This window comes from Girardinichthys multiradiatus, chromosome 21 (assembly GCF_021462225.1).
Source record: "Girardinichthys multiradiatus isolate DD_20200921_A chromosome 21, DD_fGirMul_XY1, whole genome shotgun sequence".
Lineage (NCBI taxonomy): Eukaryota > Metazoa > Chordata > Actinopteri > Cyprinodontiformes > Goodeidae > Girardinichthys > Girardinichthys multiradiatus.
Window position 1 is genome coordinate 494,307 of NC_061813.1, and position 26,053 is coordinate 520,359.

General features: G+C 41.6%; 1 protein-coding gene across 1 annotated transcript in view; it reads right to left on the reverse strand.

The window, feature by feature from the left end:
- reck (reversion-inducing-cysteine-rich protein with kazal motifs) overlaps window positions 1-26,053 on the reverse strand; it is a 166,699-nt gene that overhangs the window by 27,013 nt on the left and 113,633 nt on the right. The window contains exons 17-20 of the mRNA XM_047349654.1: window positions 7,487-7,676; window positions 5,886-6,096; window positions 5,732-5,805; window positions 1,163-1,318 (exon numbers count right to left, since the gene is read on the reverse strand). Of these exons, the coding sequence (XP_047205610.1) occupies window positions 1,163-1,318; window positions 5,732-5,805; window positions 5,886-6,096; window positions 7,487-7,676 (631 nt within the window). The remainder of the gene's footprint in view (window positions 1-1,162; window positions 1,319-5,731; window positions 5,806-5,885; window positions 6,097-7,486; window positions 7,677-26,053) is intronic.

The window sequence follows — 26,053 nt, forward strand, 5'->3', positions numbered from 1 at the left end:
TGTTCCGGTGCATGTTGGACTGCCCTTTGTCACCGGTCCTGTTCATAACTTTTATGGACAGGATTTTTAGACGCAGCCAAGGGCCAGAGGGGTTCTGGTTTGGGGACCAGTGGATTTCGTCTCTTTTTTTTGCAGATGACGTGGTCCTGCTGGCCCCTCTCTAGCCAAGACCTACAGCATGCACTGGGGCGGTTCACAGCCGAGTGTGAAGCGGCTGGGATGAGGATCAGCTCCTCCATGTCCGAGGCCATGGTACTCGACCGGAAAAGGGTGGCTTGTCCTCTTCAGGTTGGAGGGGAGTTCCTGCCTCAAGTGGAGGAGTTTAAGTATCTCGGGGTCTTGTTCATGAGTGAGGGAAGAATGGAGCGGGAGATCGACAGACGGATCGGTGCAGCTGCCACAGTAATGGGGGCGCTGTGCCGGTCCATTGTGGTGAAGAGAGAGCTGAGCCGAAAAGCAAAGCTCTCAATTTACCGGTCGGTCTACGTTCCTACCCTCACCTATGGCCATGAACTTTGGGTCATGACCGAAAGAACGAGATCCTGGATACAAGCGGCTGAAATGAGCTTCCTCTGTAGGGTGGCCGGGCACTCCCTTGGAGATAGGGTGAGGAGCTCGGCCATCCGGGAGGGGCTCGGAGTAGAGCCGCTGCTCCTCCATATCGAGAGGAGCCAGTTGAGGTGGCTCGGGCATCTATACCGGATGCCTCCTGGACGCCTTCCTCGGGAGATGTTCCAGGCACGTCCCACCAGGAGGAGGCCCAGGGGACGGCCCAGGACCCGCTGGAGGGATTATGTCTCTCGGCTGGCCTGGGAACGCCTTGGGCTCCCCCCGGAGGAGCTGGAGGAGGTGTCTGGAGAGAGGGACGTCTGGGTGTCTCTGCTGAGTCTGCTGCCCCTGCGACCCGGTCCCGGATAAAGCGGAAGACGACGAGTACGAGTACGACTACAGTAAATGCTGACATTTGTAAAGAAAATAGCTTTCACTGCTAGGTTTTAAACAGGATAACATTCCATTTCTTCATTAAATAATATTTGCTTTATAATTAGATCTAGATTAAAATGTGCTAGGTTGCCATTATGTAGTGCGTGTAGGGAAATAAATGAGATTTATTTTTTTAACACCGCTTTTATTTTAAAACATAACTTTATGTGTGTGTTACCTGTAGAGGTGTTGGCTGGATGTCCACCGGGGCAACAAGGACCACCAGTCTGTTGTCAATACTCAGGTAGCCAAAGACATCGCACTGTGGCACAGAGATGTGAAGCCGCAGGATCTGCAGGACGTTGTGGACTGCAACGGGCTGGTTCCTATTCAGCTGCAGAAAAGCACACAATATTATTGAAACACTGCACAGAAACCTTTCTCTAAATCTTTAAGTCTGGTTGAAAATGTCAGCTCAGAAGTACTGTGTATCCAGTATGTTTTTGGAAAAGTAGTGCTCCATATTTACTCACCAAAAACTAGGTTCAACCTCACATCTTCAATAAGGTTTAAAACTAAATTACAAGGCAGTCGCTGCTGATCAAATACACTTTATCAATGAATCATTAATGTGACCACATTTTTACAGTGGGGAAAAGTATCTGGCTCCATACTGATTTTGTAAGCTTGCTCAATTAAAAAACAAATAGAGGTTTTTTTTGAAATATTGAGAGGCAATATCAGACCAAAATCCAGAAAATGTAAAAGTTAGACACTGATCTGCATGTCATTGAGTGAAAAAAGCATTTGATCCTTCAACAAACAAGCCAGAGCTCATACCCCAGTGCTATACTTACATCAGTCAGCCAATCAATTACACATACTTCCATTATCAACTATTGTTGTGTATAAAGTCCACAGATTTTCCCCTCCACTACCACTTCTCCACCACCATAACCAAGACCAAAGAGTTGTCAAGGGCAGAATATAGTAGATCTGCATGAAGCTGAACGAGCTCCAGGATCATTAAGTTTTTGATAATCCGTATATCTCCATTAAAATGAGAGTACAATATAATTAGAGTGTAATTTTGCTTGTAGAAGGGGAATCATCAAATATTTATTTACCCTGCTCTGAATTCAGGAGTTTTAGCAGCTTTCATTGTCAATGTTAAGAAAGAAAATGTTAAGAATAAAAAAATCAACAATAATTTAGAGACACAATTGATGTTGCCCATCAATTTGGGAAGAGTTATAAGGCTACTAATAAACCATTTGAACAGTCTACAGTGAGAACATTTCACTTAACAGTGGAAAACATTTCAGATAGCATCTCAGGAGTAGACATCCCAGCAAATTCCACCCAAGGTCAGTGCAATGCTCATATAAATTATTTTAAAAAACACGAGAGCTCCATCTCAGTCTACACGTCTCAGTTAGCTTGTTAAATGTTAAAGTTCAGGAACGAAACTATTAGAAAAAGACTGAACAAGAATGGCTTGTTCTAAAGGGTTAACAAGTATAAGGTAGTTTCTGCGTGAACCACATAACATCTGGAACAATCTGGACAGATAAGACAGAGAGATGTCCAGAACATAATGCACAACACTATATTTGGAAACAATTAACACAGTTCGTAAATATATAAGCACAAAGACCTAATACCCTGGAAATGCCCTGGAGTGGGCCAAAATACCAGCACAAAGTGATACAAATTTTAACATTGTAGATAATTTCTGCTAAAGGTACCTGCTACAAGGTAGCCCTTCTAAATGGTGAGGTGTACTTTGTATTCCACATACAGTACCAACAGGACAGAAACTGTGAGAACTTTCATGGGCTTTGTTAGAAGAATCGAAAACGAAACAAAAGGGAATGAAAGCTCCTCAAACAACCCAAAATTCTGGCTTTGTCAGTGATTTTGTTTGAACACTTAATAACATATGGGGGAATTTCTGAGCTAACATTATTTTCTAGCTATGGATTTAATATTGATTAAGTTTTTCAGGGTTGGACAGAGAAAAGAAGTTGCGTCTCCTTTTAACATTCCAAGAGCGAACAGATCATACAGGCCTCTGAAAAGAACCCGATCTAATCAAGGTTTGTTTCCCTTGCTACATTACAGTTGGTTCAGCCTTTTACCTAAACCATTCTAAGGGATGTTGGTTGAGTGACAACCTCTAGTTGTCATTCACCACAAGTTGCTTCTTCTAGTTGTTCAGCAGCGTAGTCTCTAAATGATTTTTTTCCAGACCGAAGACTCATGTAGCTTAATGTAGTTCTGTATGTTTGAGCCTGCTCAGTCCTCACAACACGTGACTATGTGAAGCTAGACAGGCAGCAAACAAAATCAAAAAGTTCTTTAAACAAGGCTTGTTTTATTTCTTTTAACTGATTTATTTATGAATTTATAACTGAAATATACAGAAGAAAACTAAACTTTGACTAATACAGATACAGGTGTTAACAAATGTTCTATACTGAGCTGCAGTTACCACTTAATGCATCTTGCATTCATTAGCACTGGCACTTTTCGGTAACAATGCTGTTGTTAGATATGCGTTTCTGCAGGGGTAGAAGTTTTCTTATAGGGCGTTATCTTGTATTCTCTTTATCCTTCTTTCTCTTCTCTGTTCTTTTCTCCTTTTCCTCCTATTAACTTTTTGCTCTTCCTCTCTCTCTTTCCTCCTTTTTTTCCCCCTTTTGTTTCTGTCTCCGTGTCCATTGCATTTGAAGTAATCCCAAAACAGTTTCTAATAAAGTTTTTTTTTTATATATAAATATCAAGCAGAACATTAAACGTTAGCCATGATGCTCCACTTGTGAAAGTAAATCTGTTGGGCTTCTTCTTGGTACTCAGACAACAATTCTGAGCGCTACTCTGCTGGACAGGACACGCCTGGATGTGTTCTGTCCAAAAATACGTCTAAGATAGTTGTGTGGTGAGAGCCCTCATTAGCTCACGTGATGCACTTACAAGATGACGAAGATCAGATATCTCACTCTAATCAGCTTTCAAGCCTGAAACATTTTTGTGTGAATTGACTCAAACCGCACTGGACTGGCCACCTGTCCAGGGTGAACCCCGCCTCCCGCCCATAGACTGCTGGAGATAGGCACCAGCTCCCCCCGAACCACTATGGAAGAAGTGGTAAAAAATGATAGACTGACTGACTGACTCAAACTAATCATTAAATGTTATTTTAGTCATCTTATTTATGTATCGTAATCACATCATTATCTTATTACTGCCAGTCAAACTGAAACAAGTACTGAAAAAGTCCTTAGTCTATAAAGTATTTCATGTCCCACTTGATAATATGATAATACGTGGCTTGATTTTAGGAATGTTTATCCAATGTAATAACAGTGGTCAGAGATGTCATTTAGAAATACAAAAAAATCTGTATATTTATTGTCAACGTTGGCAAGGATCAGATCAATCAAGGAGGATTTTTGTTAGGAAATTTCAAATTAGATCTGGTAGAATTACCCATAATTTGCAAATTTAACGATTTAGAGTGTCACAATAGATACTAGTTTTAACCAGTTCCTTATACCCAATGACAACAATTGTATTTCAATTTAGTCCTGACAAAAGCTCTATTAAAGAGGATAAAGCATCACTGACTACTGAAGATGGCCATAAAAACTCCATACCCACATTAAAACATGGTGGTGGCAGCATCGTGATGCTACTTTTGTTAAGATGGAACTGGGGATTTTATCTGAGTGAAGGAAGCTCTTAATACTGTTCAGGTGTCGGCTAGAAGGCTAAAGACAAAGAGGGATTTAAATTTCAGCATCACAGTGCATTTGAGCATAATTCCAAATCAACCAAATAATGGCTTTACCAGAATAAAATGATGGTTTTAGAATGGCCAAGAAAGAGTCTGGAACTAAATCCAAGATAAAATTTGAAGCAGGCTGTGGATGAGAGATGTCCTCACAATCTGAAAGATCTGGAGAACAGCTGGAATGCTAAGTGGCCAAATGTTGCCGAATCAAAATATTAGATGCTCACAGACTCCTACCAATAAAGACTGAATGTTGAAACTGAATGAAAAGGCGCATCAACAAACAATTAGTCTAAGGTGTGCGCATTTATGGAACCAGGCTATTGAATTTCCCCCTTAACAGATATGCAGAACACATGCCACCTTAAATTTGGACAAAGTTTGGAAAAAAATGATCACGGACTAATTTTTTATAGATCTCAGAAAGGTGGAATATTAACAGATATATAGACTTTCAAGAGGAATTATTTATGGTAGAAGGACCACCTCTGTAAATATTGACTCATCTCATTAAATGAGGCATTGGTTAATAAAACCATGTATTACTGATGAAATGATTTTCACTGGTACTTTTTATTTTATTTTAACACAGACACATTTCTGTCAGGACTAAAACCTTTTGTCATAACTGGTTTTGCACACCTTTTGAAATGTATGGCGCCCCCAAGTGGATACAATTACACCCTACCACTTTTATCAAATCATTATGGTAATGTCAGTAAACAAATACTGAAATAAATCTATAAATAATTTAAAAAACATACTTTCTTATTTGTTCATATGAAAGTGTAGAATAAAAGTAAGTTATGTTTGATTCTGCTGTTTATATCAGTTACAGATGTATGCATTATGAATCATATCCATAATGCATACATCACATCACTCTTGAAAGACGTGTCCTCTAACAACATTTAGCCAGATTCACTTGGTGAGGAATATACAAAGAAATAAGGTACACCCAGTGATATAGACAGAAAACAACCCTACAGCTGAACTGGGAGCCCTTCATACCTTTGAGAAAGTGTTCATCTGCTTCTGGCTCCAGAGGATCTGCAGCATGCTGGCACATATGGGACAACAGGATCCTGGAAAACAGGCTGGACATCAGGGGTCATAGTGCTCCGTGTGGACCGTTCTAACTACTGCTTGGTGTGTCTCTACTCACCAGGTGGAGTAATGGGGTGGCAGCCCAAAGTTGATATCGGTGGACAGGAAACCTCACTGCACACTGAATCTAGAGACATGTCAGACAGGGACCCTACGGCGCGACAGGGGCCCTCATAGTCAACAGCCACACGGTCAGAGAAGGCCTCACACACAGTGTTGTAAGTCTCACCATTGTGACCACAAACTTTTTTTGTCTTCTTACAGGCCTCCTAAAGACAGAGTTTGAGTTAGTTTTTCTAAGTTCTAGAGAAATAAATCATGGATAAGAATTAAAGAGTCTCTAAAGTTAGAGATTAAAACTAGCAGCTGAACAAGTTTTTACAGATTAATAAGGTTTTTATTCACATCCAAACTTAAATATATTTAACCCTTTTGGGGGTTGGAAATGTATTTAAGAAAAATCTAAAGATGAAAACTAATTTTTCTTGCCTAAAACCAAAGCAAAAGTAAAGGAGATGGATGGATGGATGGATGGATGGATGGATGGATGTAGATAGATAGATAGATAGATAGATAGATAGATAGATAGATAGATAGATAGATAGATAGATAGATAGATAGATAGATAGATAGATAGATAGATAGATAGATAGATAGATAGATAGATAGATAGATAGATAGATAGATAGATAGATAGATAGATAGATAGATAGATAGATAGATAGATAGATAGATAGATAGATAGATAGATAGATAGATAGATAGATAGATAGATAGATAGATAGATAGATAGATAGATAGATAGATAGATAGATAGATAGATAGATAGATAGATAGATAGATAGATAGATAGATAGATAGATAGATAGATAGATAGATAGATAGATAGATAGATAGATAGATAGATAGATAGATAGATAGATAGATAGATAGATAGATAGATAGATAGATAGATAGATAGATAGATAGATAGATAGATAGATAGATAGATAGATAGATAGATAGATAGATAGATAGATAGATAGATAGATAGATAGATAGATAGATAGATAGATAGATAGATAGATAGATAGATAGATAGATAGATAGATAGATAGATAGATAGATAGATAGATAGATAGATAGATAGATAGATAGATAGATAGATAGATAGATAGATAGATAGATAGATAGATAGATAGATAGATAGATAGATAGATAGATGGATGGATGGATGGATGATTGATGGATGGATTTATCCAACTGAAACAGTTGTGGTATTTTTTAGTTGATATAAATGTGTTTTCAGCTGTATGTGCAGAGACTCAAGGATTATGGATAATACTGATGATGAAAGTCACTAATGTGCTATAACATAACCTTCTTGTGTATTTATGCATATTCAACAAAAAATTAATTGAGTGACACTTTAATGGCTATTACTGTGAAGGCAAAAGCACATGAACATTAAAAAGAAAATTGTAAAGTGGGTCAGACCTTTGTGGTATTAAAGGGCCTGTTAGGTTTGTTAGCAGTGAAAGCAGTAAATGCTTTTGCTGTTTCCTTAGAGCTCCAAAACAGGACAGAGTTCTGCAAAGTTGTAGGTTCTTTCCAGGATTACCACAAGAGTTCCTGAGTGTCGCTCAGTCCTGTTGACTTCAGCGTTATTGTGTTACCTACTTGGCAATGTCCCATGTAAGCCAGCCTCTTCCCGGCCTGCTGCAGACGGCACAGACTGCGATGCACCAGGCCGTCTGTATCACAGGCCGGCTCCATGGTGTTTCTGTCGCAGGCTGCCGGTCGGCCGACACACTCATACTGGGCACAGTCTGAAGAGTTGCTCAGGCAAACACGATGCCTCGGGATGCACCTGACCAAAACACACAAATGTAAAGTCTTCATCAACAGTCATGATAAAATGAAAATACACATTCTTTCAGCTCAGTTTACATCTAAAGAAATGCTAAAATGTTTCTCCACTTGATCAAGCTGTAAGATGGTTCATTTGTCCCTTTCACTGTTATACCTGTAACCAAATCCTTTAGTATCAATCTACCCAGTCCATGGTGACTCAGTTGATTTTTTATTGTAGTGGAGTACTTATAAGAATTATGGAGACAAAACCACAAAAATACAAAAAATTTAAGTATACATTTTTTTAATTTTACATTATTTGAATTATTAATTATAATTCTTAAATTATTATCTGAAACTATAAGACTGTTTTCTAATTTATTTTGGTTCTGATTACCATTTGAACAGTAGGCCCCTGTTGGATGGGTGCAAAAACTTGTTATCACTCATGTAAAAACTTTGTGTTGCAAGGCACCTGCACTATGCCTTCCTCCCTGTGTGTGTGAGATCATTGTTATCTCTGTGTGAACCAGCCTCCTTTCTGTCTCACACACACACCCTGTCTGAACTGTCTGTTGAATTGTGCATATAAATAAAGAGATAGGGTGTCAAAACTTTGTAGTTTCACTGCAAAGTGGGCTACCCTTGCTGCAAGTAACTATGACTGTATCGTTCTTACCTCTGAGTTGACTAAATAATACCTAACAGCACCTGATCCAAGCCGGTGTTACGTCGATTCAAGTTTCCCCGTCAGATACGGTTTCCCCCAGAAACCGTAGCGCATGATTCCCCTTATTACTTTGAGCCGTCAAGTCAGCATATGGATGAGAAAAACAGTAAGCATATGATGTTTATGAGTATTTTTTTAATGTAATTGTAGGGCTTCGTTGTTTGAATTTTACGACGGAGTACTAGGGCCATGCTAAGATATATATATATAGTGTTAACATTACGAGAACAAAGTTGTAAAATTTCGAGAATAATGCCATAATATTACAAGATCAAAGAAGTAGCCTACTTTAATGTAAACTCTTAAGAGAAACAGCAGTCTTCACCCTGACTTAAAATGCTCACCTAGTGTTGAGAATTAAAATAATTTAGTTTCATACTATGTGTTCAGTTTGCATGTGTATGCATAAAACTGAAATATATCATGTATTGTGAACCTGGGACCAGAGAAAGAGGTCACAGCAGGCTTCAGGCTAGAGGAAGGGTCAACCTCAGGACAGGATGTTTGCCAGCAGCTGTAAGCAGTAAATGCCGGCTGTATGGGCAATGAAGTACTCCCATAGGGGGTAACTAATTTACAGCGGCGACATAGAAATGTAGAAAACTCCATTAGGGACAATGGCTTCATAAATAATTCTTTAAGAGGAAGTTTCAGCAGTCAGCTTTGAAGTTCGTTAAAGGTATAAAAAGCTTTAACACTGATTGTGAGACAGACACTCGGTGAATCCAGCCTAGCTTTGATGATCCAAGTCTCTCCCTAAGGCCTTAGGTAATCTTTCTTTTTTGTATTATTCTTTTGTATTCAAGTATGCATTGGAAATCATTGGACTTATATATCAAATTAAACTTGTGTTCATCTGAATTTCCTGGTCTTCACCTGTTCTTTCTCATGACATCCGGACTGGGTGAGGTTGAGGCTGTGTTATTAGTGGTGAAATTATTATACCTCAACACTAGGCTGCAGTTTGGGTGAGCTTGACAGGTAACTTTACAAATCAGGATCCCATACGGCCGATAACACAAAGTGTATGCTGGTCTGACAGGGCATGCTTGTTAGACAGATATAGCTGTCGGTTTGTGGTACACGTATGTCGATCTGACAATGTATGCTGACTGGACAGAACACCAGCTTTTTTGTGCTGCTCGGTCGGCTTCGTAGAAAGGCGAATCTGCGGAAGCTTCTTCCCTGAGATGCTGCCGGGCGAATTCTCCTGAAACTTTCCTTTCTGCTCACTACCAGGATGTCATCCAAAAGTGTGGAAAGCGTCAGCTCATCGCGGCAGTAACCCTAGGGTATTAATTGACACTATCAACAATTGTGTTACCTCCACCTCAGCATGCTATATTACCTTCTGATGATGACTGCAACAAGTGTCTCAACTATTTTGTAAATAAAGTAATGGACTGGAAATCTCAAATTCTTCTGAGTTCCGTTCCTTATGCTGATGGTCATCAGTGTCCGGAGTCATTTTCTTGTTTTTCAACAATCAAATTTGATGACTTGGGTACATTTATTAGCAAAATGAAACCCTCATCATGCTCCTGCCTCTATCTTGTTGTGGATCATTAACGGCTCACTAAGCAGGGTTGTGTTTCAAACTATCCTAAAAATTCTGAGGTAACTCCACTAGTAAAGAAACCCAATCTTGATGGCAGTTCCATTGTTAATTATCGCCCAATTTCAAAACTGCCTTTTCTTTGCAAATTGTTAGAAAAAGTTGTAAAAAGTCAGTTCAGTGTCCTACTATGTAAGCTACAGATTTTTGACCCATTTTAGTCTGGCTTTCAAAAACTGCATTCTACTGAGATGGCGCTTTTAAAGGTTTATAATGATCTTTTAATGGCTTCAGATGCAGGGAATTGCTCCATAATAATAATAATATAGTTGATCTTAGTTCAGCATTTCATACCATTGACCATAACATTTTATTGAACAGGCTGAGGGTTTTAGCTGGTATCTCTGGTTCTGCACTAGATTGGATTACAATTTATCTATCTGGGAAGACTTTCTCTATCATGACAAACAAATTCACCTTTAAGATCGCCTCTCTAACTTGTGGGGTTCCACAAGGGTTGGTTCTGGCTCCATTGTTATTTGCTTTTTAAGCCACATCAGCTGGATGAGTTGTCCACCCTAGTCCAATGTCTATCCCAGATTAGTGATTGGCTCTCCAGCAATTACCTTGTTTTAAACACCAAAAAGACTGAATCCATGATTATAGCTCCTCCTGAACAAAAATCTGTCAGGCTCTTGCAAATTTTTGTTTAACTCCTAAGTCCAGTATTGGAAATCTTGGTGTAATATTTGACTCTTCTCTGGGCTATGACTCGCATTTAAAGTCTTTCTTTTACTGAGTATTTCTAAACTGCGACATATGGTCTCTTCAGCAGAACTGGAAAGAATGATCCACACATTTGTTTCATCGCGTTTAGATTATTGTAATGCCCTGTTTACCGGTCTGGATAAATCCTCCCTCTTATGCCTCCAAGCCTTACAATATACTGCAACCAGACTTCTCGCCTGTTCTAGCAATTGAGCCTACATTACCCCTGTTTTACACTGTTTACATTGGCTACCAATAGATTTTAGAGTTTGTTTTAAAATCTTCACTCTAACATACAGAGCACTACACAGCCACTGTTCTACTATCTGATCTGCTTACAAAATATACTGCTGCTCACCGTCTTCATTTAGAGGTTCAACATTTTCTAGTTGTTCCCCGCATCAGACTGAAGACCAAGGGGGACCGAGCCTTCCAGTCTGCAGCACCAAGGTTGTGGAATAGTCTCCCTCTGTGGACTCTTTTAAAAAGCAGTTAAAAACATTCCTGTTTAAACAGGCTTTCTGTTGAAACTTTATTTTTATTGTATGTTCTACTGTATCTTATTTATGGCACTTATTTTAATTGTTGTTTTATTGGTTTTCTGTACAGCGCTTTGTGATGGTTTTATCTGAGAAGGGCGCTTAACAAATAAACTTTACTTACTTGCGACACAAAAATAAAAATTAATTCGTTAATTAATTCAAGTGACAGTGAATTGACTGAGTGTCTCAGAGTGACTGCTAACCGTTCCAAAATGTTCCTCAATGGTTCTTAATGTCCATTTGAACTTTTGATGTGGTCTTGTTCAGTGTGAACAGAATGTGACTTTCTGCTTAATTTTTCTCAGTGTTAATTTTCAGCATTTGCTCCTTTTACATAGAAATAGGTCTGACACTGGGAAAATTAAAACACTGTATCTCTGTTTTAAAAGGTCTGTCTGCTGAAGTTGCATGTTCTGCTTGTACTGTACTGCAACTAGTCCATTTAATCTGCACCTGAACCTAACCACATCTGTCGAAATATGGAAGCTCAGAAAGTTTTAAATGTTTCTAAACCTTTATATAAACAGAAATCAATGAACTTCCACATGGATTCTGAATTTTTGGTTTAATACAGTTTTGACACATTTGACCTTTTTAAAAGGACTCCATTTTAATATACCAACAGTATCTATTATTAAAAACTTAAAAATCTTATAACCTTGGATTGTTTTGGTAAAAGTTAAAAATAAAATTTATTTGATGGTAAATACAGTTTACACAGGAAACGCAAACCGCAACCGTGAATATTTATTAAGGTTTTCTGTTTGACATATGAAAGCTGGAAGAGCTTGTCTGCATAAATAAACCTTTGATACAAACAGCTGTTTTCCCCAAACCCCCACCCCCCTTCAATATGTGGTGTTGTGGTAGGAGGGGGTTGCCTAACCATAATCTCACCTAGGCCACTAAACTGAAAACAGTTGGCTCTGCTTGAAACCATACAACCACTGTTCGTTATAAATAAGGAAACTATATAGAAAATGACTTTAAATCGTTTGACCGACAACCCCCAGACCTCCCACCCACCCAGCTCCACCCTCCCGGAGGATATGGGAGATATTTATACTTATAAGCCAGTATGTTTATACCGTTTCGTACCCAAAATAATCAGGTATGATTGAGAGATGAACAAATTTACAACAGAATAGCAGAAAAACCACATGAACCAAGATGCTCCTCAGTCATCTTGGTTCAGTCAAAGCCCTGACCTCAGCCTAATTAAAAAGCTGATGTGGGATCTTAAGAGAACAGAGCAACAGTCAAAGTCTTGTTGGGAGTATGATTATTGATTGAATAATCTTGATCAATATTTATAATTACAAATCATAATCTGACAAAATCAATTTCTTAACCATAAATCCTCATTTACGAATCGAGACCAGAGAGGTTTCTGGTGTTGTAATTGTGGCTCAACGCCTCTGACAATTACAACCGTTAAATACTCCGTAATAGTTAATAACTATTGCCGGAGATGTCACTGTTTAATCGACCGTTTCTGCCGAAACGTGTGGAACTTGAACCTTATTTTGACTGACACATCACTTTTTGCACACAATGAAACACCAAACGCTCTCTCTTTATCTATGTGAATATTTATTAATTTTCACCTACTCAACATGCAAAATTCTACATACACAGGGGTAAACACATCTAAATAAGCAAAATCAACAAACGGTAGTGGGTATGTATGGAGTCAACCAGCAGTTTATGGCACAACAGAGGAAAGGAGAAGATATGAAAAGGGGGGTGTGGTGATGACTGGTGGGGGGTTGGAGCGCAGCTTAGAGTGTTTTTTATGATCTTCTGATCATAAAACTTCCCCCCTTTACTCCTGAAACAAAGGATTGATAACTTTTGGCGGCAAGCTAGCACAGTGAGATTGAAGACAAAGGTAAAATGGAGAATTTTACCATGAGGTCGTTTTAACAGTCCAGTTTTGCAACGCACCTGCGTTCAGATAGTAAACACAGACAGCTCTGGGGAACACGGCGGATCCCGATATTACATAACACATCAAAGTTTCAACAAGCAAGGTTACATGCACATATTATTCAGAACACATGAGATCCTAACCAGCGATTCTGATCGCTTCTACAACCTCTGACCCTGCCCAGGACTTGAATAAAGAAATAAAAAAAAAAGAAATGGGTTTTACTTGTGTCGTCTTCTTCCAAGTGAGGGAATTCAAGCGAGGAAAAGTGGGGTTAAGTTAATGTGCGTCCACAATTAACTTCAGGGGAACAGTCAGTCTTTGTCCTTTGGTCTTCTTGACAAAAAGGAAAAATATGATCTGACCATCAAAGTCGACTTGAAAATGAAACACGGTAGCGGTTCGTCTCTCCGAAACTCCGTGTCTCCAGTTACGTGTTAACTCACGTCTTCGATCGGCAAAAGTGAAATCTCTGGCCTTCTTAGTCCAAAAACTTCAGTTATGAATGGTTCGTTGTCCAACGAGAGAGAATGAATGAAACTCTTCACAGAGTTCTTCTCTTAAAGTGACGCTCTTCGATCCTGGACCTGATTTCCAGCGGAAGGCAGCTTTTCAAACATGAGCGCCTCCTATATAGCATCCTGTGACGTCAGACTGGGGACGCCCAGTCATATCAGTCGCAATGCTCGATGGGATATGTAGGAGCGGGCTGTCCTGGGTACAAAATGGCCGATGCCAATGGAGGGGCACAGTGACGTCCAACAACGGGCAGATAATCCAATACTCAGCAAACAAGTGGTCCAACATTCCCCCCTAGGTTCAAAGGGTGAGATGAATCGCAGTCTTTGAAGCTACTGGGACCATTCTGTCCTTTGCTGAGCAATCAGTGATTCGTGGCTAAGCAGAACAAAACAAAATTGTCTCTGTGTTACTCAAAACCTACGACAGGGCAGGATAGAGGTTAGCCTGGGCAGGACTAACTCTGACTAAACTCATTCCTTTCTACATTGTTCAATGAGACAAATACAGGACAATACATTCACATCATCATTACATTCTTTGGTCATCAGCTTTGGTAATCCTGAGACAAAATGAAACAATAACAGATATCGTACATATATATGTATATATAAGAATAAAAGGAACAAACAAAATCATGGTTCATAGCTTATTCATCCAACTTCTATTAGGCACTGGACCCTGGCTGTGTCGTTGGCAAAGGCGGTGCTATGAACCGTGAGGGAATGAATGTGAGGGAATCAATCCTGACCTGTAAACGCTTAACCTGCTGGTATGCGGTGTGTAATCTAAAACGAATGGTTAAAACAGGTTTAGGCTTAAACCATTGGCTCTTCCGGATGATGATGGGTTTTAATAGGACTCCTGTCTCTAAACTATCTAGATGTGGAAAGAGGGAGAAAAGAATAAACGAATTGCAGTATTTAGGCTATAAGCCAGGTGTGTTTGTGGAGGTTGCAAGGTGTCTGTCGTGGTGGACTTAGGATTTCTCTACTAAGTTCAGCAGAACTAGGTCAATGGGTATCTGTGCCTCGGTGGGACTGTCTACAGATGAACCAACCTCCTTTAACACGATTTTGTATGAAATCTCGGGCAGCATGGGTGTGTCCATTACATCATTCTTAAACACTTTTGTGAGGTCTGCTGTGCATACAGTGTTATGGAAAATTATCGTTTCAACTTACAGTTTAAGACTGTGTCCTAGAAGGTAGTTATATGTTTAACTGTTTCTGTTGAAGAAAGTTGTTAGTGATTAGTGCATGTTAGTGTGAGTTAATGAAACATGCACCTATTTAACTAGTCCTACGCACTGGCATCTCCTTTCCCGGACATTGAGACAAGCTCTGTTCTTGGGGAGGAGAGTTCGATGTAGGACTTCATCTGGTTCAGCTAAAGAGCAGCAGCTGGGATGATGGTGTCAACCTTTTATGACAAGCATCCAACCCACTTGATGAAGCTGCATGTCGCAGTTAGGAGGAATTTGTTACCTCCTGTTAATTTTGGAGCTGGTTCGACCCAGTTGGTCTGAAGGTGGAACCAAAGTAATGTAACCCCCCTTCGCTGAAGCGGAGGTTTACTGGTTGGCTGGGATGGCTGAAACTGGCGGCAGGTTAAACATCCTTTGATGTAGACCTGGGTGTCGTGAGACCTTGGAGGCCAGTGCGCCATCTGCTGGAGGGTGTGGAGTGTGGCTTTGTAGCTCCTATGGCACCTAACAGGAGAGTAATGGGCGTCGGATAACGTGACCCCCCTTTGGTCTGTTGGAACAATATCCACAGCATGGGAGAGCTGTTTGATGCCAATCTGCACACTGGCTGTCTTGAGGAGAGGGCGGAGCCCGTCTACTAAAAGGAGTGTGTGGCTGTGTTGTGCCTCCGTTACAAAGGGGTCTTTTTGGCACAAACGGTCATACAGCTCTCTAATGGTTGATGGATGTCCCAGCCAGAATGCTAGTAGCACTTCTGGTGTGAACATGGTTTCCAGGTGTACATCTTCCACCACTTTGGGGTTGTAAGTGTCCACACCTGGGTTCTTTAAAGAGCCAAGCAATGCATGACCGCCTCTGGCAGGAGTTTCCTGGATGGCTGGGTGCAGCTGTGTCTCGGAGGTGCACATGGCCGGCTCTGATGAGGGCCTGAGAGGTCCTTCGGGCTCCTCTAAGCTGCTGACCTGATTAGTCACAACGAATCGTTCGCTGCGTGCACCCCGTGGGTTTTGCACCTCCGCCTGGACCCAGAGTTGGTCCTGGTGGCCGTCAATGAGTGGGGCCAGCCTGTCCAGCAGGTCCTGGCCACCAAGACAAAGGTCTTTGTTTAATGTGCACCTATAGATGGGGTGCACCAGAGCCGTGTCTTCGGGTGTAATGTCCAGCTCCACCCAATTAGTGATGCATGATCGGTTTTGGGTGCAGCTGGTGATACTTACATCACGAAATTCAGCCTGAAGTGGTTTACTGAGGGAGAGCATGGCTCTACTCGCCTCCTCAAACGAGACCGAGAACCACAGGCTGATCTCTGATCCTGTTTTAAAATGGAACCTCAGTTTGACCTGTCCTCCTATACTAGTGAGATAGTGTAGGTAACCTATATGTTCATTATGGTTCAGTTTACCTAAGAACCTTGGAGCAATGATTTGTGGTGTTTCTCCTGGAGAAGTCCCAAGGGGTTCTTGGAGTTTCCCAGGTTTGTCTCCCCATCCGATCAGGTAGACTCTGATGGCTGTGGAGACTGGGTCCACGCCTAGTCATGCTGACGGGAAGTTTGGGTCTGGTTTAACTAGGTCCGCTTCCTGTTTAAAGGGTTGTGGGGGCATGGTGGCCTGACGCACCGCTTCCGTCACCATCTTACGCAAGGCCTCCTCCATCTCTTTCCCCATAATCCCTTCTGCGTGTGGGTTCCACCCTCTTCCATCAGGTTTACCTTTAGGCTTCACGTGATGGTCAGGTCGTCTGTTTGACCGGAAGTGGTCCGGCAACTTTGACTGTGGTTAGTATTCAGTACCACCCCCCCAGTCCAGCTGACCAAACCTATGTTGTTCCCTGAACCTGTTCTTCGCATAGGTTCTGGTTGAAGGCCTTTCCTGACCTTCTAATGCATGGCTGGTTGTTTCAGTCTGGACCTGTAAAACTCTAGCCTCGCTCTCCGATCCCTTGGTCGGGCGAGCACGTGTTTCCCACGCCATCTGAGCATATTTGCGGATCTCTTGCATGCTCATGGCCTTGGTCCTGCAATACATAGTAACTTCGTATCGCACACTTTCATGAAGGTTGTGGAGGAACAGGGATTTAAAAGCATGTTCCTCCTCAATGCCTGGCGCATTGCGTCCTTGGAAGTAAACGGCTCTCAAGCGCCGGTAATACTCCCTGGGTGCTTCGCTTTTCTTTTGCTGGATCGTGAAAGCCCCAAGTGTGGCTGAGGCCCGGTCCGTGTACACAGAATATTCTTCCCTTAAAGCTTCGCAAAGGGTTGAATAACGGTCTCGGACTGCGGGTGTCAGGCTCTCCATGAAAACATGGACGCTCCTGGACGTTGTCTTCCAGATGAGCTTCAGTTTCTCCCGTGCTGATGGGCAGTACAAATCTAGAAGACAGCGTTCCACTTCCCTAAGGTAATCATCAATGTTTGATTCTGCCTTATTAGGGTCGAAACGCTCTATGTCTTTAGCAAGGGACTCAAGCTGGCGGGTGCGCAATCCATTTTCAGGGATTGGTCCCGGCCCATCTGAGTCATCATCGGAGAGTTCACTCCGGTTGCACTCAGAGGGTATCGGTGCATCACGCCTCATCCTCGGAGGAGGCAGTGGAGGCTGCTCCCGGTATAACTGTGGGCCCTGTGCTTCCCGGACTCGGGTCCTAGGCAGCGGTTGAGGGCGGTAGGAACTACCTGAATCCAGGGGCGGCACTCCTTAACCATAAATCCTCATTTACGAATCGAGACCAGAGAGGTTTCTGGTGTTGTAATTGTGGCTCAACGCCTCTGACAATTACAACCGTTAAATACTCCGTAATAGTTAATAACTATTGCCGGAGATGTCACTGTTTAATCGACCGTTTCTGCCGAAACGTGTGGAACTTGAACCTTATTTTGACTGACACATCACTTTTTGCACACAATGAAACACCAAACGCTCTCTCTTTATCTATGTGAATATTTATTAATTTTCACCTACTCAACATGCAAAATTCTACATACACAGGGGTAAACACATCTAAATAAGCAAAATCAACAAACGGTAGTGGGTATGTATTGAGTCAACCAGCAGTTTATGGCACAACAGAGGAAAGGAGAGGATATGAAAAGGGGGGTGTGGTGATGACTGGTGGGGGGTTGGAGCGCAGCTTAGAGTGTCTTTTATGATCTTCTGATCATAAAACTTCCCCCCGTTACTCCTGAAACAAAGGATTGATAACTTTTGGCGGCAAGCTAGCACAGTGAGATTGAAGACAAAGGTAAAATGGAGAATTTTACCATGAGGTCGTTTTAACAGTCCAGTTTTGCAACGCACCTGCGTTCAGATAGTAAACACAGACAGCTCTGGGGAACACGGCGGATCCTGATATTACATAACTCATCAAAGTTTCAACAAGCAAGGTTACATGCACATATTATTCAGAACACATGAGATCCTAACCAGCGATTCTGATCGCTTCTACAACCTCTGACCCTGCCCAGGCCTTCTGATAAAGAAATAAAAAAAAGAAATGGGTTTTACTTGTGTCGTCTTCTTCCTGAGCGAGGGAATTCGAGCGAGGAAACGTGGGGTTGAGTTAATTGTGCGTCCACAATTAACTTCAGGGGAATGGTCAGTCTTTGTCCTTCGGTCTTCTTGACAAAAAGGAAAAATACGATCTGACCATCAAAGTCGACTTGAAAATGAAACACGGTAGCGGTTCGTCTCTCCGAAGCTCCGTGTCTCCAGTTACGTGTTAACTCACGTCTTCGATCGGCAAAAGTGAACTCTGCGGCCTTCTTAGTCCACAGACTTCAGTTATGAATAGTTCGTTGTCCAACGAGAGAGAATGAATGAAACTCTTCACAGAGTTCTTCTCTTAAAGTGGCGCTCTTCGATCCTGGATCTGATTTCCAGCGGAAGGCAGCTTTTCAAACATGAGCGCCTCCTATATAGCATCCTGTGACGTCAGACTGGGGACGCCCAGTCATATCAGTCGCAATGCTCGATGGGATATGTAGGAGCGGGTTGTCCTGGGTACAAAATGGCCGATGCCATTGGAGGGGCACAGTGACGTCCAACAACGGGCAGATAATCCAATACTCAGCAAACAAGTGGTCCAACAGTCTGAAAAACTGAATGAACTGAAACAAAAAATGCCAACTGCAAATATTACTGCTACCTATGGTTCTACAAGCTAATAATCCACATACACATTTTCGTTTTACAAAAAGTCTTCAAGGACTAAACAAAACCACGTTATGATCCAACACAGGCAATCTACGGGGCCTCAGCTCCACATATTGAGTGTGAGGACCTGTGCAAGGGGCCAGGAGAGTTTACTGAAGTTCAGTAATATGGTGTAAGGTATGACTGTGAATCTGCTCTAATGTTTGTGTGTTGGGAAAGATTAGTGTTTTTCAGAGCATACCACTCAATGGCAAAATGAATCATACCTTTACTTCAAACAATTAAAGACAGCATGTAGGAAAACCTAGTTCTTCAAACAGCATCACACTATTACAGACATGAACATCATATCTGTCTTAGTTGTGCATGTTCTCATTGTTTCCTACAAGTTGCAAACAGGAACAGTGGTCAAATGAGCTGCTGGATGTAAAACCCTGTAACACAATAATATGTAATATTGTAATAAATTCTGGCTTGACATTTAAAAAAATGTCATTTTGTAATACTTTCAGTTGCATTATGTAATAACATTATTATATTTTGTGGTGGCCATTATAAAAGGCAGCTGGTGCTCTTTTTTTAAAATGATCAATAATGTGCATTATGCAATCAATGATCACAAACCAGTGTTTGTTTTCATCCTAATCAATATACATTTAATAACTGTCACGTTATGGATCCTAGACATTTGAATCTTTGAAACAATTGTTCAATAAATGCCAAATTTTTGGTCATTTAATCACTTATTTAGTTTCATTCTCCAGATTTCTGTTAAAGAAATGACTCCACTTTCTAGCCTACTTCCAGAAGATATCTATACGTTGTCTATATTGAAACAAGTACTTTGCTACAGGTGTGGCTGTGGCTCACACCTCAGAGAGGACATCAAATTATTGTTATGGACATTTGGGCTGCAAGAGACACACCTGCACTCTAAAAGCAGTCTTTATAGAGATGCGCCCCCTGCTGTTGATCACTGACATTGACCCTATGTAGCATCTTTATTGGTCAGCTCATGTCTTTGTGTCAAAGTGGATACATTTACATTCACACTTCTCTGAGCAGGCAGCTTTGTTTTATATAGTTTGATCTGATTTTTTTTTAACAACAACACTAGAGGTTACAGTTGAATATTGTAAATAAAATGTAGACATTTTTAACTTGAAAATCATAAACATTTGTGCTGTCATGATTAACAAATACAACATTGCCATGCGATTTACACTGTAACATATTTTTCCACCTAATACCACATAAAAAAAATTTTCACTCTGTATTATATTATTATTGATAGAAATACCGAAGCTGGAGCAAACTGTCTGTCTATCAGTAGCCACTGGGTAAAGGGCAACATGTATAAAGATATGACATGAGGTGTGAATGAAATCAAGAGTTAACCTACACATGCTGGCTCGCACAGTGACTGTTTACTACATTCAAATTAACTTGAATATACAACTTAATATACTTTTACATAATATTAAGTTTATTACATAATATTACACTAATAATACACATTACAGTATAATACATTTTGCTAAAAATGTTGTATATCGATACTTACTGTACATAATATTTTTAGTCACTATTCATGGCTGGCACCATTAAAGTGTAAGAACAACACAGAGATTGCAAAGCATCTTCATCGCATCAATAATGAACATGACCCACCTTGCATTCTGCAGCATAATCAAAGGAGAGAGTTTAAAGGGGACATATCATGCATTTCTCACTGCGGTTTTGTAGTCCAAGCTCAAGTATGCTGAAGCTGCAAGTGGATAAGTCTAAATGTTCGGTTGATGGGTGTATTAGTCCACACACTTCATTACACCGTCCCCCAGCATCAGAACCTCCTTCAAGTGTCTGGTTAAATTGTATTTTTCATGAAAATGTATCCATATCATTGGGGAAATTCCTATTTTCACTACTTCAAGGACTAATACTTCGGCAACCTCTGCCAGGATCAAGAAGGATGAAAGACTTTATCTGATCAAGGGATCAGTTCCTTCTGTCTATGGAAACGACAGACACAGCAACATAGTAAGCTGCAAATAACGCTAAAAAGATGACAGACTTTATTTTAGACATACATTTATTGTGTGTTGATTTGACCTCCTGGCCATTGTTCTGATAGCAGTAGCAACATGCCTTCTGCTTATGTTAGTGCTGTGTGCTGCTTTTAGCTCCTTGAGAACAGAACCATACCGCGTGTTTTGAATAGTAATATTACATAAACAGTTTTGTCTTGTTTCTGCGACACTAGATAATTGTTATCAAACTACAAAAATGGCTGAATGGGTTAAAGTAAATGGTCTGAACTTAGATAGCGATTTTCCAGTCATACAGACCGCTCAAAGCGCTTTGCGCTAGAGCCACATTCACCCAATCGCACTCACTAACGCTCACACATTCATACACCTATACACAGATCGGTAGGCAACTTGAGGTTAAGTGCCTTGCCCAGGGGCACATCGACATATGGCAGGAGAAAGCTGGAATCGAAGTGCTCTTTTACCTGGAGAGTTTGGAAACTACCAGGTCAGTTCCATGGCTGACTGGCTTGCTTCACTGGGAAGATAATCAGTATTTCAAGACATCAGGTATAACCCTTTTACCAGCAATTTACCAGGAATAACTTCGTCACAGTCTGTGGATGAGAATGACTGGGATGTATACTTAGATCATTTGGCACAGAATGGGACCACATAGCTTTATAAAGAGCTGGCAAAGTTTTCAATGTTTGAGATGTAAAACGTGACACGCCCATTCCTCCAACAAAATTGTGGCCAGTTATTGTGAAGTTCACCTTTGAAGCTGACATGACAATGTATTGAGGTATTCAACAAGATTTCACTTCTTTTGAAATCTTGCATCAATATTCCATCCACAAATGTACCTCAGGGAAGCCTTGGCTAAAAGTCTTAATATTGTCATTGCTCTAGTCATCAAGTTAGCATTAAGTATTTTCACACCTTCAAACTGAGCAATTTCCTTATATTTTACATACCTTCAATTAGTGTGTTGGTAGACTATATGTTGAGGCTGTTTTCCATTTCATTTAAATATTTATTAGACCTAATAGTTAAAATGTTATGCATAGTGATCACTATATTATGGTATTTTTGCAATATTTAAAATATGTTTAATCTGTTTTATGATACAAATCACAGAAATTACACTTTTCTCTTTAAAGTGTGAGGAGACATGAGGTAGAAAGTAGATGTCCCCCCCACACTCATTATTCAGGCAGCATTTGTGCAGGTACCAAGACAAGAAGTCATTGACCGATGCTGGGGTTTTTCGGAAGTGCATGGTAGCTTTTCTGGACAAACTTCCCACTGATTTCTGCGTCTGTTGAAAAGATGCATGAATGATCCTTTAACAGCTAGATAACATGACAGATCAGAATGTCCTAAATGTATTTTCCATGTCGCTGGTGATTCAAAGGCTACGCTCTTTGTGGTGCTAAATATGTGATTGCTTGTAGGGTGATTTGTCCATAAGAATTTGACCGATTTGTTCTGCAAGAAAAGAAATCATGCTTGGGGGACTTAAAAATTACACATATATGAATTTAAGTCAAGGGAATTTGCTCAGTTCTGTTCAATTTGCATTAAATTGTTAGATCAAATGCTTCTTTCATTTACTTTTAAGATAGACATTCCCCTTTTTTGTTTTTACAGCATGGATTGCCATTGTTCTGATAGGCACACATTGAAAAATGTGTCTTGATATTCCTGCCTTGAACAACCTGTAGGTTAATACTGATCAGGCAACGAAGCTGAATAAGCAAGTCAATTCCCAATGGAAGGAGACCGCAGGGTAGACCCAGAACTCTAAGGTCTGCCCCTCGGAATTCCTTGGTCTCACCAAAAAATGCGCTGGAGTGTTGCCAAGGAGCGGGATATCAGAGACACGATCTTGCATAAATGGAAAAAACTTATCCAAGTCAGTTGATGGATGGTGTATTGTGTCATGGTTACAATACATCTGTTAAAACACATCTGATTGATTGTAAAATACAATTTAGATTGCCCTCATGGTTATACACACGTGGACAAAATTGTTGGTACTCCTCGGTTAATGAAAGAAAACCCACAATGGTCACAGAAATAACTTGAATCTAACAAAGGTGATTAATAATGAATAAAAATTCTATGAAAATGAACAAATGAAAGTCGGACATTGCTTTTCAAACATGCTTCAACAGCATTCTCCCACAAAGCTTCTGGGAGAATGTCCTATGGACAGATGAGACAAAAATTGACCTTTTTGGCAAGACTCATCAGATCTATGTTCGCAGATGGAGAAATGAAGCATATGAAGAGAAGAACACTGTTCCTACTGTGAAACATGGAGGAGGCTCTGTTATGTTCTGGGGCTGCTTTGCTGCATCTGGCACAGGGTGTCTTGAATCTGTTCAGGTTTAATGAAATCTCAAGACTATCAAGGGATTCTAGAGAGAAATGTGCTGCCCAGTGTCATTATCCCATGATCTGCCCAGTGGTCTCAGTCGCAGATCATGGGATAATGACCCAAAACACAAAGCTAAAAAAATCCAAGAATGGTTAATAGGAAAACATTGGACTATTCTGAAGTTGCCTTCTATGACCCCTGACCTAAATCCTATTGAGCATCTTTGGAGACAACTGGAGCAGTTTGCTCATGAGGAGTGGGCCAAAATACCTGCTGAGAGGTGCAGAAGTCTCATTGACAGTTCAGGAATCGTCTGATTGCAGTGATTGCCTCAAAGGTTTGTGCAACAAAATATTAAGTTTCTGTCTGCCTCACGGACTAAAACTGGGAGCTGGTTCCACAGGAGAGGAGCCTGATAACTAAAGGATCTGCCTCCCATTCTACTTCTAGAGACTCTAGGAACCACCAGTAAACCTGCAGTCTGAGAACGAAGTGCTCTGTTAGGAACATATGGACCAATCAGATCTCTGATGTATGATGGAGCTAGATCATTAAGGGCTTTATATGTGTGAGGAGGAGAATTTTAAATTCTATTCTGGATTTAACAGGGAGCCAATGAAGGGAAGCTAAAATAGGAGAAATATGATCTCTCTTTTTAATTTTCATCAGAACTCTTGCTGCAGCATTTTGAATCAGCTGAAGGCTTTTAACTGCATTTTGTGGACATCCTGATAGTAAAGAATTACAATAGTCCAGCCTTGAAGTAACAAATGCATGGACTAGTTTTTCAGCGTCAGTCCTAGACAGGATATTTCTAATTTTAGCAATGTTCCGGAGATGAAAGAAGGAAATCCTAGAAACCTCTTTAATATGGGATTTAAATGACATGTCCTAGTCAAAAATAACACCAAGGGTTTTTACTTTATTATCAGAGGTCAATTTAATGCCATCCAGGTTAAGTGATTGACTAAGCAGTTTCTTTTTTAAAGACTCCGGTCCAACGACAACAACTTCTGTCTTGTCTGAATTTAGAAGCAAAAAATGTAACGTCTTCCAAGTTTTTATATCTTCAAGACATGCTTGTAGTCTATCTAACTGGTTGGGCTCATCGGGATTTATGGATAAGTAAAGCTGAGTATCATCAGTGTAACAGTGAAAATGTATCCCATGCTGCCTAATAATTTGACCTATTGGAATCATATATATAGTAAAGAGGCACGTGACGTCGCCCGGTACGGCGGAGCCGGGGTCCCACCCTGGAGCCAGGCCTGGGGTCGGGACTCGTCGGAGAGTGCCTGGTGGCTGGGTTGCTCCTCGCGGGACCCGGCCGGGCCAAGCCCGAACGAGAGACGCGAGGCCATCCCTCAGTGGGCCCACCACCTGCAGGGCGAACCGTGAGGGACCGGTGCAAAGAGGATTGGGTGGCGGACGAAGGTGGAGACCTCAGCGGCCCAATCCCCGGATGCTTAGGCTGGGTCTAGGGACGTGGAATGTCACCTTGCTGGGGGGGAAGGAGCCTGAGCTTGTGCGGGAGGTCGAGAGATATCGACTAGAAATAATCGGGCTCGCCTCCACGCACAGCGTGGGCTCTGGAACCCATCTCCTTGAGAGGGGTTGGACTCTCTTCTACTCTGGAGTGGCCCACGGGGAGAGGCGGCGGGCTGGTGTGGGTTTGCTTGTTGCCCCCCATGACAGCCGTCTCGTGTTGGGGTTTACCCCAGTGGATGAGAGGGTCATGTCCCTGCGCCTTCGGGTTGGGGAGAGGTCTCTGACTATCATTTCAGGCCGAGTGGTAGTGCAGAGTACCCGGCCTTCTTGGCGTCCCTGTCGGGGGTGCTGGATAGTGCCCCTCCCGGGGACTCCATTATTCTGCTGGGGGACTTCAACGCCCACGTGGGGAACGACAGTGACACCTGGAGAGGCGTGATCGGGAGGAATGGCCTCCCCGATCTGAATCCGAGTGGTGTTTTGTTATTGGACTTCTGTGCTAGTCACGGATTGTCCATAACGAACACCATGTTCAAACATAAGGGTGTCCATCAGTGCACTTGGCACCAGGACACCCTAGGCAGGAGGTCGATGATCGACTTTGTTGTCGTATCATCAGACCTTCGGCCGCATGTTTTGGACACTCGGGTGAAGAGAGGGGCTGAGCTGTCCACTGATCATCACCTGGTGGTGAGTTGGATCCGCTGGAGGAGGAGAAAGCCAGACAGACTTGGCAGGCCCAAGCGCATAGTGAGGGTCTGCTGGGAACGCCTGGCGGACCCCTCAGCCAGGGATGTATTCAACTCCCACCTCCGGGAGAGCTTCGACCAGATCCCGGGGGATGTTGGAGACATAGAGTCCGAGTGGACCATGTTCTCCGCATCTATTGTCGATGCTGCTGCCCATAGCTGCGGTGCCTGTCGTGGCGGCAATCCCAGAACCCGGTGGTGGACACCGGCAGTAAGGGATGCTGTCAAGCTGAAGAAGGAGTCCTATTGGCTGTGGTTGGCTTGTGGGACTCCTGAGGCGGCTAACGGTACCGTGAGGCCAAGCGTGCTGTGGCCCGGGCTGTGGCAGAGGCAAAAAC